The 12,685-nt window shown below is 43.6% G+C and overlaps 1 protein-coding gene across 2 annotated transcripts in view; it reads right to left on the reverse strand.

Annotated features, from left to right (window-relative positions):
- The window catches only part of EPHA3 (EPH receptor A3), a 235,566-nt gene extending 223,600 nt beyond the window's left edge, over positions 1-11,966 (reverse strand). The window contains exon 1 of one of the 2 annotated variants that reach the window (XM_069785513.1): positions 11,726-11,966. In XM_069785513.1, the coding sequence (XP_069641614.1) occupies positions 11,726-11,831 (106 nt within the window). In that variant the 5' untranslated portion in view covers positions 11,832-11,966. The remainder of the gene's footprint in view (positions 1-11,725) is intronic. The other variant, XM_069785512.1, reaches the window with a different exon arrangement.
- Between the last annotated feature and the right edge of the window lie 719 nt (positions 11,967-12,685).

A 12,685-nucleotide genomic window follows, 5' to 3' on the forward strand; every position in this document is an offset into this window, starting at 1 on the left:
TGGGGCCTGATTTCCTGCTCGTCCATTAACGAAAGTCAAGTCTTCTGTGATTTTACGGTCCTGCATTTCCCCTCAAACGCTGCAGTGAAGATGTTGTTATAGTTCAGAAGTAAATGACCTTAGCGTAAGAGAGATCTTCTAGGTCCCCATCTACTAGCTCTGCTTCTACAGCTTTATCTCCCTCGGGCCTGGGACACCCTAGGAAGCAAAGTGACATTAAGCGACACAGAGTAAAGTCTCCTAAAAACAGCCAATAGGACATACTTTGTAACGCATACCCAACGCAAGTGCCAACAAAGTTTGGCCCATTTACTACACCACTGTTTTCCAAATGCAAGATTTCTCAGTGAGATTTCTGCTACAGCTCAAAGCCAGACTACAGTCCTTCGAGAGGCACAACCCTGTGAGGTCTGCACTTTCAACCCTTCTTGCCTGTGCCGTCATACTGTACAATACAAATATGACTTTGTGCAGAACATTCCAAATTTGGCAACTGTCATGTGCAATCTGTGATTAAATTGCTGACTGAAGAACTCCACCAGGGTGGGGGCAAGCAATGAACAAACAAGAGAAAACCAAAATGAATTAAAAAACAGTTGCTCCAATACTGAACACGGGAATCTTCACAAAAGAAGACTGGACAGCCCAAGCCTCCGTTATTTTCATTTAAATGTTCAGTAAATAACTGTTTCCAAAATTAAGAGATTGTATTACAAATCTCAGGTGAAAAGACAAAAGACTAGCAACATGTGTCAAGTTACCTATAGATTATGGCTTCTATAGAACATAGAAGGTTCCCACATCAACTTGGATTATTTGGCAAATTCTGCTTTTATGGCAGTTGCCCTCACCTTTTGAAGAGGAAGAGTTTCATTTTCCTCCCAGATTTTTATTCTTCTCATCAAACACACTCCCCAAGAGCGTCTGAGGCCAGATTTAGATACCTCGGTATTTCCTATAGCTGAATACTGAAGCAGCCAAAGCAGGAACCTTACTGCAAGTTTCTCTCAAAAGGCTGCCACGAAGGAGAGAACGCAGGACAGCGACGAGCAATGCAGGAATTCCTATAAATAAAAGCCCAGATTGTAAACTGCAAAACCAGAGCCGATCAGGGCGGGACACAGCAGCCCTCTCCCTGCTCGCTGCACACAGCATGAATTTCGACCCTGCCAGGGATCAGCAGTCCTCCCGTACCCCCTTCACGGTGGCTCAGACCGTGCTCGGCAGCAGCCACGGCTCCATGTGCACCTCAGCCCAGCCAGCCTGGCTTTCATCACCTGCGCTTGACGCCAAGTAGAAGCTCTCCAGCAGCCTTCCTCCTTTCGCTACGTACGGAGCCCGCGTGCGGAAAAGGGACAACTCTATCCTGAGTCTCCTGAACAGAGAGGACAACGACAATCGGCTCCAAAAACAAAAGCCTCACGTGAGAGGTTTCAAATGGCAAAACTGCAGAACTATACTGTTCCTTCGCAGACAAAACTGAAACTGATTTCAAAGTGGAACAGAAAACAAGTAAACATTTTCTTGCTAGAAATCTTAGGAGTGTTCACATAACACCAAAAGCCGTTCCGCCCAACCTATTGCGGAGGGACTCCAAGCAATGGCTAAGGAGAGGCAGCATATGTAAAGCTCGTCAATCTGTATCGCGTCTACGCAGGTGTGCAGGCACCCTCAAACCTCCTACCTTAGTACCTCGCAGAAGTTATTCCGGCTACTGTAAAGAGAAAACAAAGACAAGCCGTTTCAGCACCGATGACGACATATGAACTAGCAGCTCTTTTTGTAGGAGCGAGGTGACAAATCTGCACACTGCTTTTTCTCAGAGTACCTGTCTGGGTTGTGTTGACAACCGCCCATCCATTCTCATGGATGAACACAGACAAAACAGATTTTATTTCTTTTTTATTAGTTTGAAACATGAGAGCTCTCTTGATGTTGTTAAAGCGGCGTAAAGCTCAATTTCCAACTATGCAAAAACATATGACTGGTGGGCTGGAATGCAATGTTTATCAAAGGGGCCTAATAAGGTTTCAGTTTTATTATGCTATTTCCTGTAAGTTGATATGTGCCAGTTCTTTTCATTAACACAAGGATATAAAAATTAAAAATGGATTAACCTAATGGGTTCCAAATTACTGCGTCGCTTTCACTTCTTTGCACTCTTTTTTTTTTAAAACCGTTCCAATTGGTCCTTTTCTAGTACCTCCCACAAAAGGCATAAACCCTGAGATACCTGGATTACTGATCAGCTGAACTCACGTTCAAATCCAAATCCTCCAAAGCTCATTCTACTCTACTGCTATAGTATTAAATCTGACATCAGTGAAGCACCACGTTACACACATAAATGCAAAATGGGGACCACTGTGTTAAAAGGGAGTTTAACTTTCAAAACCCAAGTTTGCCTTTCTCGGAAAAAAAAAAAAAAAATATACCAGAAACTAAGGATGAGATTCAGCTACCTAAACCCAGCCACTCCGTGCCTCTCACCAGCCCAGAATAGAAGTGGTCTCTCGCAGGATGTGTCAGATTTGCCAGTCCTGTTGGGTGCCCAAATCCTGAGGCACATAAAATGGCACCATATGCCTATGTCTAGCCAAAACTCAACAGCAAACGTTACTCAATTAATTTTAATAAGCTCTAAAGCACTTCTCAAAAGGGCTACCGCACACTGCACAACTATGTCTTTTTACTTCTGCATTCCTCCTCTCTTGGGAAAAAAATAATATTCAGTATTCACTAGTTTTGCAGAATTGAGCTCTCTGAAGATCTCTTAGAGTTGTGGTCTACCAGAGTGTCACAAAGATCCCCCCTGGGACAGCTTCTAGCAACTTAAAGGGGAGAAAAAATGTTGGAATATAGTGTCGATGTTCACTTAAGGTAAATTGAGAATTCAAAACCTAGTGTGACATGCTCAGTTTCTAGAATTCTAGACACCAAAAAGCGTGATGGAAAATACACCTGGGTACATGCAGCACCCATGACTAAAAGTTCTTAAGTTCCCACAAATTTTACTGCAGTTCAAACATATTCAAGGTCCTGAAATCACCAAAAATCACAGCAAATAATCAATACTCCTTTGAAGACAGAAATTTTTGAGACAGGGACCAGAGCATAAGTCCAGCAAATGACCATTCATTTGTTAAGAAGGCTGTGATACCCACCAAGTGAATCAGCTGGCAGCATGCCACAACTCAGAAAAAAAGTTGCTTTTAAGAAATTCCTCACATAGGGCACAGAAAAATAAAACCCTTGCAAGTGAAGTTGGGTTTAGTTGTGGGCTTTTATTTTTTTGCCCCCCCTTTTTTTTTTTTTAAGTTTGAAACACGGAAGTTAAAACTTGTAAAAAAATTTCTGAGAATCCTGAAGCACTGCATTTGGAAAGCCACCTACTCAGGTGTGCCCTGACAGAGTTTTGTCAAGCTTTTCTTGTCTGCTTCCATGGATCAAGGGCTCCAGCTTGCATAGCCTATGAAATGCTTGGGTCCTTACACAGCTACTCCACAGATAAAATAAACCCACAGAGCAAATGACTAAACATCTTGGTGCAAATTGGGGGAGTAAAATGCCAATAGCATAAGAAATCTCCTCAAATGTCATGTTGAGAAAATCAAGATGCTAAAACCAGTTTTATTTTCCAATACAGTGATGTCACCAACATGATATTTTCATTGTTTGCCAGGTTAACAGAATTTATGGAGGTAATTAATGCAGAACATGTGTGCTGAGCTATCCATATGAAAAATGGAATTGCCCCTGACTTCATTTGCTGCCTTTGCAACCAAAACCCCGCTAACATCTTTTTTCAGTATTTCCATATGTGAGAAATACAAATATTTATAACAAAGGTAAATGCCTAAATGACTGTTCTATTCCCATCTACCCACAAGACAGTTTTTCAGACCCCTGTCTTCTGCTTATTCCTCTACTTCCATTACCTTCCCACAAATGGCTCCAGTTTCTATTAAGTTCCACAAACTACGCTCCTCACGCCTCTTCTCCAGAATCGCTTTCTTTGGTTAGCATTGACAACTTCTGCTTTGATTTCTTGAACACCCTCTGCCCAGCTTTAACCCAGCTTTCGGGATCAACACAACCAACTAACTATGGAAAAAGCAATGCCATTAAATGTATAATTCTTCTCCTCTGTCTTTTTTTTTTTCTGGGCATCTACAAGATCAAAGCATCCCCCTTCTGGTAAACAGCATTTAATAAGAAGGAATGGACATGCGGTCCTCCCAGTCACTGAGGAAGGAAAAGAAAAGACGATCTTTGCCTTCTACTCTTCGTGGCTGAATGTGGATTTATGGGAAGGAAGAAAGAGAAGAAAAAGCACAGGCATGAGAGAAAAGACTCCAGGGCAGCGTGGGTGGGAGCGCTGGGTACGAAAGAGACTGATGAGGTTTCCCTACGGTTGGGTTATCTCTAGATGGTTTGGGTGAGCACAGTGTATTTTCCATAGCTGTAACCACGTTCTCCAGGCAAACTAAACTCTCAACCATTGCTAGGACGTTTGCTCTCCGAGATAAATCATATGTGGGAGAGAAGTTTTTGCAGGATAAGGCTCTTACCATCTCAGAACCTGTTTTGATAGAAATGCCTTAAAGTGGGTGTTCCCCACAGCTGGTCATGAACATTAAGGCTGGACAGACACAACTTGCATTTCTTTCTTTCTTTTTTTTTTTTTTTAAAAAGAAAGCAACGTTACAGAAGGATTGAATAGAATGGTAAAAATGCCTCTAGCCTGTCTTAACTGCAGCCTCTGTTGAAATTCACCACTGGTAAATCATAGTCATGAAGCTTACTAATGTAAACAAAGCTTAGACTTTCAGGGAGGCAAGGAATTTCTTAATTTGTGCTTTGCTCAGTGTTCAGATCATTGTCAGCACTGAATTCTGGGTTCCTAACACTGTCATTCATCGGAGAAAGTTTGGATTTTGGTCTGATTTTTCTGAGATTCAGGTCCAACTTTCACTTCATCTCTGCCTACCTATCCTCTTCTTTTAATCCTTCTCGCGTCCTCCAAAAGAGATCTCTCAAAAAGCCTTGCCTCTCAAAAAATCAACCAGTGCAAAAACTCTCTAGCTGCCTTCTAGCTTCTCAACAACTAAATCCAGAAACCCAATGTCACTCGTTGCTATCTGTTACTGCACAAAGTTTGTGGGAAGCCTACCGTGGACCAAAACATACATTTGTGCTTTACTTATTATTTATTTAAATGGTAACCCACTCTGGATTTTATACAAACCCCTCTTTTCTTGGGCACCAATGCAAAAGTTTTAGCTTTTAATTATTGTCGTCTTATGTGAGGCAGCTATGGTTTAGCATTTTTTTAATTTTTTTTTTTTTTTTAAAAGGGGACCAATGCAATGCAAACCTTTCCATCCAAATATAGATACAAAGATGGTATGAGAAACCATCTGGAAATAAAAAAAAAGCACCGTTCCCACACCTTATTACACTAAACTGCCCTGACTGAACCTTAACATTCATCCTATTGTTCACTTAATTGCTAGCAAGTTTCAACCACTGTTCGTTTGGTCTGTTATTCTTCTTTCATCAATATTTTTCCAGCAGATTAATGGGATTTTCCTGCATATTTTGCCTGAAACAGCAGGACACAGTAGTTTAATTAAAAAAAAAAAAAAAAAAAAAAAAGTAGCATGGCAGTAATGTTTCTGCTTACAGTGTGTCTGGTTTAATATTAATAACATCTCTGCAAATTTATGGCTGTACATGCTGGTGTTTCATTCAGGCTACCCATCACTCTCACAGACTGGAACTTTATTGTCACTGTCCCAAGATGTCTTTCAGGCAGGATTATCTTTATTTCTTTCATTCATTCACTGCAGAAATTTAAAAGGAATCTTCAGTCCAAGAGACTGAATTTTTATCTTACCCGAGTTTCACACTGCAAAATGAATACTTGTGCTGGGATTTATCAAGCCCCTAAGAAACTAAGAAGCACAAGACTACCGGTGGGGAACACAATCCTAACCCAGCAAATTACTACCATGTTCTGTTTCCAAAATTACACCGCTGGGAGTTCATATCTAATCTTCTGAATTAAACTATTTTCTTTTAAGTTTTGGTTCTTGTTTAGAACAGTTTAGGTATATATATTAAAAAAAAAGCTACTGCTCTGAAGCGTTTTTGGAAATAAGAAGGGCTACATCACTGCAGTGCAGTTTTAGCAAAATGTATCACTTAACAGTAGTCACATGCATTTGTAAACAAAAATTCTTCCATTTCACTATATCATTTCTTATTGCAAGTCATTTCCTCCTCATAAATATATTTTCAACAATTTTCAACAATGCTTCAACAAATTGAACAATGCATTTTCATAAGAAAGGAGACATTTGAAAAAAAAAAATTTTACAATCCCTACATCTCACTCCAGAAAAACAACTCTTCAGATGCTGGAATTATCTTTTAGAAAGGTGATGGGTTAGTGAGAGCCCTCTGCCCCACCTCTGAAGTTTTATCTAGCACCTCTGGACAAGTCCAGCCAATTTTGCACCTTAGGGTATCAAAATTACCTTTCCGTATTTTAATACCAGCTCCACTGAGTAGAAGAGCTTTGAACTTTAACAAAAGTAAGGACATGATTGTATCTCCAGCTATTCTTTTTTTTTTTTAACAGAAAAATCAAACAGCAGCTACAAAGCAGTGGTACCTACATGAATTACAGGTACCTTATGGAACTAACTCAGGCTCTGTGTAAAAATCTACAAACAGTACTGTTGTATTCGGTAACAGCTCTGTAGTGACCCTCACTGGTGATAAAACCCAGAGCTCGGAAAACAAGAAAATGAACACCTGCATCCGTATTTCTAAACTTTCATCAAGTGGGGATTACAAGAACAAGAGCCATTACATACACTCCTAGAGGAAAAGTTACAAGTTCTCAAACAGAATCAAAAGAAAGTATACTAATAGCAATTTCCTTAACTCCAGCAGATAATAAAAATAAATTAAAACTGATTTGTACCTCTTCCCAAATGGGAATGACAAATTTAAGTTCAATCAGAATGCGCTCCTGATTTGCAAAGATTTCATGTAAACAACTGTTAAACTTAGTGTGTCCATTATCTGTTTAATGCTTTCCCTTCTGGTAGTGCCTCTGAAGCCTAATTTCCTGAGGCTGAGAGTACAGGAGAGTTCTAACCCGTTTCTATGCCCCGACTGCTTCGTTGGGTAGCAAATATGTTGTATCCAAATTAATTGCAATAAGAATTAATTGCTGCGTCCAATTTGGACATCTTTGTATTTCAAACATCTGCTTTAAGTTTGCTATAGACAGTGTAGTGATTTTTCTTTTTAATACACTGTACTGAAATCAGCAGTAAGTCAAGACAAACTTCAGTGACAAACAGAACAGAAAATAAATTATTCCATGTGTTACAGCCTGCTATCAAAAACGTTGACAGAAAATGAGGGATTTACCCAAGTTACTTCTCCTGTTGCACAGGATTTTAAAAACATCATGGTGCCAATTTTAAAGCATGTCCATTATTTGTCTAATCACAGAGCTCAGGATTAAGCACAGAAGCTTTGAATAAGATACAGCTGTATGAAAAACAGCCCTCTAGACCCCCATGACTTTGAGCTTTCTGAAATTAAATTTTAAAAGGTACCGCATTAAGATTTCTAAACCTACTTTTAACTTCTTTTGCAGATAAACACTCAAGAGCAAGCTAGAGGCACCAGCAGGAATTGTGTCATGATAAATGAAGACTTATCCTGACCTAATGATACCTGACATACAGGGAGGCGAGATTTGTAAAAAGCATTTCCCTGTGCAATCCCTTTTGATTCTACTGAAAAGTTCCCAGTATCGCCAGCCTTTCCCAAAATTACACGCAGAAGTTGGGCCGGCATTTTGCTCCATGTGCAAACACCGCGTTTTTCAAAACCACGCCAAGGGGTGTCATTACTACAAAGGCACAGTAAGTCATCTTTAGTGACTTTAAGTGTTAACAAGAGACGAGCCCAGATAAAAAGATTCATTTAATTGCACAGTTACGCAAAGTTCTGAGGTAGTAATCGATGAATAAAAGATGAAACCGCATCTCCAAATCCAATACAGACTGAAGGGAGAGGCTGATTGGAACCTTCTTGCTGTAAACCAAAACAGACACTATTCGAAACGAAGTACTGTAAGCAGATTTACCATATTGATCTTTTGGTAGCTGTGTTCACAAGAAATTAATTTTATGCTAGATTGAGAGGTTCCAAGAAGTTTCCTGTCTGCACAGTCAAAATATTATTGAAGCAATTCAGGTTGTCAGTAAAAGCTTAAACAAATTTGCTGATAATCCTGTTAATGACCTAGGTCAAGTGTTAACTGTTGTGGGTTATAAAACAGTGAAATTAAGGTTGCTGGTACCCTCAGGCAGGCCATATAGTTACAAAAGAGATTGCGGAACAATTACTAAATTACAGAATGATATAGCTCATTCGATTTCTTGATACTGTAGGAATTATTCAGAAAGAAATTGCATCCTTCTAAGAAAAAACCCACAACCCTAAGCAAAAAATATCCAACAGAATGGAAGAGCAGAACATGTGGTTTCTATGCACCTACGGGGTTTGGTTTGCAACTTGGAACGGGAAAAGTTAGATGTTAAATCTTCCTGACATTTTCCTGCCTCACAGAAAATGGCACACACCTTACCACTGCACATAGATAAATGTGAACTTTAGAGAACCTTCCTGAGCTCCTGTGATTACGTAGGTAAAATGCGTGCAGCTTTGCGATGAGCACGGCAGATAGTTTAAAAATAAACTCAGTGGAAAATTTTACATTTCACCAAGAAAAAACTCTAAACAAAACTTCTCTGGGATGAAGCAAGTTAACAAAAACTCAAGCACTCCAAGAAAAAGAAAAAAAAAGGACTGAATTTAGCACCACAAAGTGAAGTAAACCAACAACTTGCCTTCAGCCCCTCTTTCATCCTTTTCTCCCTTCATCCCATCCACTTCCATTGCAGTATTAGTACTAACTCAGACAGTCATCAGTTTTAATGTTAATTGTAAACGATAAGTGAAGTTGTAATTAAAAAATAGAAATAATTCTTTTAAGCCAAATAAATTTAGGAAATACTACTGGTAGCTCTGAACATACTTTTGTAACATGCCTACTGCAACATTCACATCCACAAGAAGTTACACAAAGCTATATAAACACACCAAAAATTAGTTCCATCCTTTGTTAAAACAATGTATAAGGAAAATTTCAACAGTAGCTTTACTATAAAGCGTAGGGGGAAAAAGTATACATTTTTATCTAGATGCCTATATTAACGATCTCTGTCCAAAATACGTCTTTTTCATTCTCAGTGGTTGAAAAAGAAAACTTTTCTAAATATCCCACAGAATTGCAGAAACATCTATCTCTAGTTTTGGGAGGAAACTTACGGTAACAACTGTAGGGATGTAAGTGAAGTGGTGAGAAAAAGATTTTTTAAAAGAGGAAAACATAATCTTCTGACACGATTTAAAGCCGCATGCTAACGCTCGATCGTCAAACAAATTACTGCGTCAGCAAGTTACAATAACTCAGATTTCTAAACTCACATGATCAGCCTAAATACGCTGTAAATAAATAAAAGAATTACTAAGCTTTCCTAAGTAGGGGGGGAAGTCCTTTCAAGTTGATCTTATTTTTAAAAGAAATTGTCAGTGTTCCTTTTTTTGAAAGGAATAGCAAAATACATACTTCAAAAAAGTAAACATGCAAAAGCGGGTTACGGTCCAGTAACTGCATTTATACTGCTGCTTTCACTAGCCACTTTGAAAATATTGCCCATATTGTACAAGTTCTTGAAGCTGCAAAGAGAGAATGGAAAGAGTATCTGCTGAAAGCTGATTCAGACAAGTATGCTTAATGCGCATTCTGTATGATACCAATTTTTTTCCTCCTTTCTCAATTCTCAGTGCCAGTGATTTTAAACAAAGAAACAAAAAGTGGGGCTTTTTGCAAATTGGAATGCTGTAATATCTTTTTTGCATAATTAGTCTCAGTTTACAGACTGTGTCTGTCTACCACTGCCATGGAGGCAGAGCTGCTCTGCTGACTGACAGAAGTACATACGTTCCCAAAAAGCTTTTAATAATAAGACAAGAATAACCTCTACCAACGCTCTTGTTTTCGTTTCTGAAAATCATTTGTGAAAGATGACAATATTTACAAAATAGCACATATCTGGAGGCTTTAAAAGTGACCAACTATTAAGAGCACATTCTTTTAAACAGCCTATCGAGCACTGTGCATGCCAAACAAATTTACATAGAACATACAAACAGATTATATATTGCTCTTCTGGTAAGATGGTACCATAGGTTCTTCCTAGCAATAAAACCAACTGATTTAAGATTGCCCAGGATTTGTAAAGTTTGAATCTTTCCTTATTTGTTTTATATTACATTTCTTTTTCCTTCCAGAAATCATTTAAAGTCATTATCTCGCTGCCTTATCCCGCAAGCACCCAGGATATCAGTAAGTACGTCAACACTATTTGTACAGGAGAAATTATTATTCTAATAGGTTTCATACTTGCTTCTTTACAGAAACGCTACAACTCAAGCAGGTGCAAGTTTTACATGGTCGTTTGATGCTACAAGTTCGTCACCACCTTTGGCCTCTAGATTTTATCCCTAAAGGCGATTACACTGGACATCCTGATCATGCTGACTGCCTCCGCTGTGCATGTGAGCAAAAGCTGCGTTGTTGGTTTGTTTTGGGTTTTTTTTTTTCATAGAGAAAGGGCCATTTTATCTTTTTCTAAAAGTATTGCGATTACTTTTTCTAACAGTCTCTTAGCGGTCGTTATTTTTCCCTGAAATCTAACACGCGTTTTCATCAAATGTCATCTTAAAAATTACCATAGCAAAGGAGAACAAACCGCTCGTGCTTTGTTTCCGAAAATGCACACACGTCCACACGCACACACACACACAGTTTAACGCACTAAAAAAAGCCTGATACGGAACCGCTACGGAAGCAAAAAGAGGTTTTACAGGGGAGCGAGCTTCTTTTTCGTATTAATTAAAAGTTTGGAAACACGGGAGCACTAATGAAACCACCCCCCCGGCAGGCAGAAAAGGGCTCCCAGCTCGGTCACCGCCGGCGTGAGGGAGACGGGGGCTACCCCTTAGTCTTTATGCCTTTTTTTTTTTTAATTCCTTAACGAGCGAACCTGACTCCTACCGCTGCCGGCTACCGGGGGCCGCACAGGAGGCGGCGGCGCGGCGGCTCGCCCCTGCCCGGCCCGCCGCGGGGCACCTGCCGGGGGGCGCGGGGCTCTCCCGCTCCCCCGCCGCGGGGGGACGGCGGCCGCCCCCGGCCCGCCGCCTCCCTTTGCTCCCCCACCTCGCCCCCGGCCGCTGGCGGAGGGCCGGGGGCCGGCACAGGCTGCCCTTCCCTCGCCAACTTTCCTCGGGGGGCGGCTGGCTGACCGCCTTACAGCCCCCCCCCCTCACCGCATCGCAGCGGGCGGCGGCCGCGCTGCCTCAGCGCAACGCGAGAGCGAGCCCTGCGGTCCCGGGGCGAGGGGCCGCGGACGCCCGGGACCACCTTAACGGGGCGGGGGGGGGGGTAAAAGACAAAAAAAAAAAAGGGGGGGGGGGGGATAGGAAAATGGGGGAAAAAAGCGGGAGAGCGCACGGCCGGTCCCCCACCCACCCGTCCCCGGCGGGACCCGGCCGGGCCGCGGCTCACCTTCGTTGCCGGGGCGGGCGCTCAGACGCCCGGCGGCGCCGAGGGCAGCGCAGAGCAGCAGCAGCAGCAGCAGCGGCGGCGGCGGGGGCAGGCGGTGGCGGTCCATGTCGGCGGGGCAGCGCGCAGGCAGAGCCGCATGTCTCCGCGCCGCATGCCACCGCTCCGCGCCCGCTCCGCTCCGCGCTGCGCCGCCGGCACCGGGACCATGCCCCGCGCCCGCCCGCGCCCGCCTTCGCGCTGCGCCCGGGAGGGGCCGCCCCCGCCCGGCCCCGCCGCCGCCGCCGCGCCGCCCCGGGCCCTAGCGCCGCCCCGCCCACCTGCCTGCCCGCGGGGAGCGGAGCGGGGCGCGGGGGGGGCGCTCCCGAGCGGCCTTTCCGCGGGACTCGGCGGGCGCCGGCCGGGCACCGGGACACACCCCCCCCCCCCCCCCCGCGCCGCGCGGGGAGGGGCGGGAGCCCAACTGCGGACGGTGCGAAGCGAGGGGGGAAGAGCGGAACGTGCCCCCCGGGTGGGAAAGGGGCTCCGTCCCCCGCGGGAGGCGGCGGGGGCTCCGCGGGACGGGGGGACATGAGTCGCACCGCTCGGAAGCCGCGGCTGGGGGTTTGGGCCGGCTCCGCTCCGGTCACGTCCAGCTACCCGGCTCGGCGAGGCTGAGTGCAAGTGCCCAGTGGCGGTAAAGCCTGCGGAGGTTCGGAGCGCGGCCAGGGCAGGCTTGGTAGAAAAACGCCGGTTAGGTCACTCGTCCCTTGGCTGCCCGCAGCGGCTCTAGCCCGGCCTGCTGCACACGCGGGGCCACAGCTCCGACCCCCAAGAACAGATTTACTTTGACCGCACCAAAGCACACCCGAGCCTTGGCGGAGGTAGGGGCCTCCTCCCAGGCGCTGCTCTCTGTAGGGACGTGCAGCTTTACTCGAGAAGTTACCGTGCGAAATGTGTATTTCAGAAGGATTCTCTACATGC

The sequence above is a fragment of the Haliaeetus albicilla genome, chromosome 6 (genome assembly GCF_947461875.1).
Source record: "Haliaeetus albicilla chromosome 6, bHalAlb1.1, whole genome shotgun sequence".
Lineage (NCBI taxonomy): Eukaryota > Metazoa > Chordata > Aves > Accipitriformes > Accipitridae > Haliaeetus > Haliaeetus albicilla.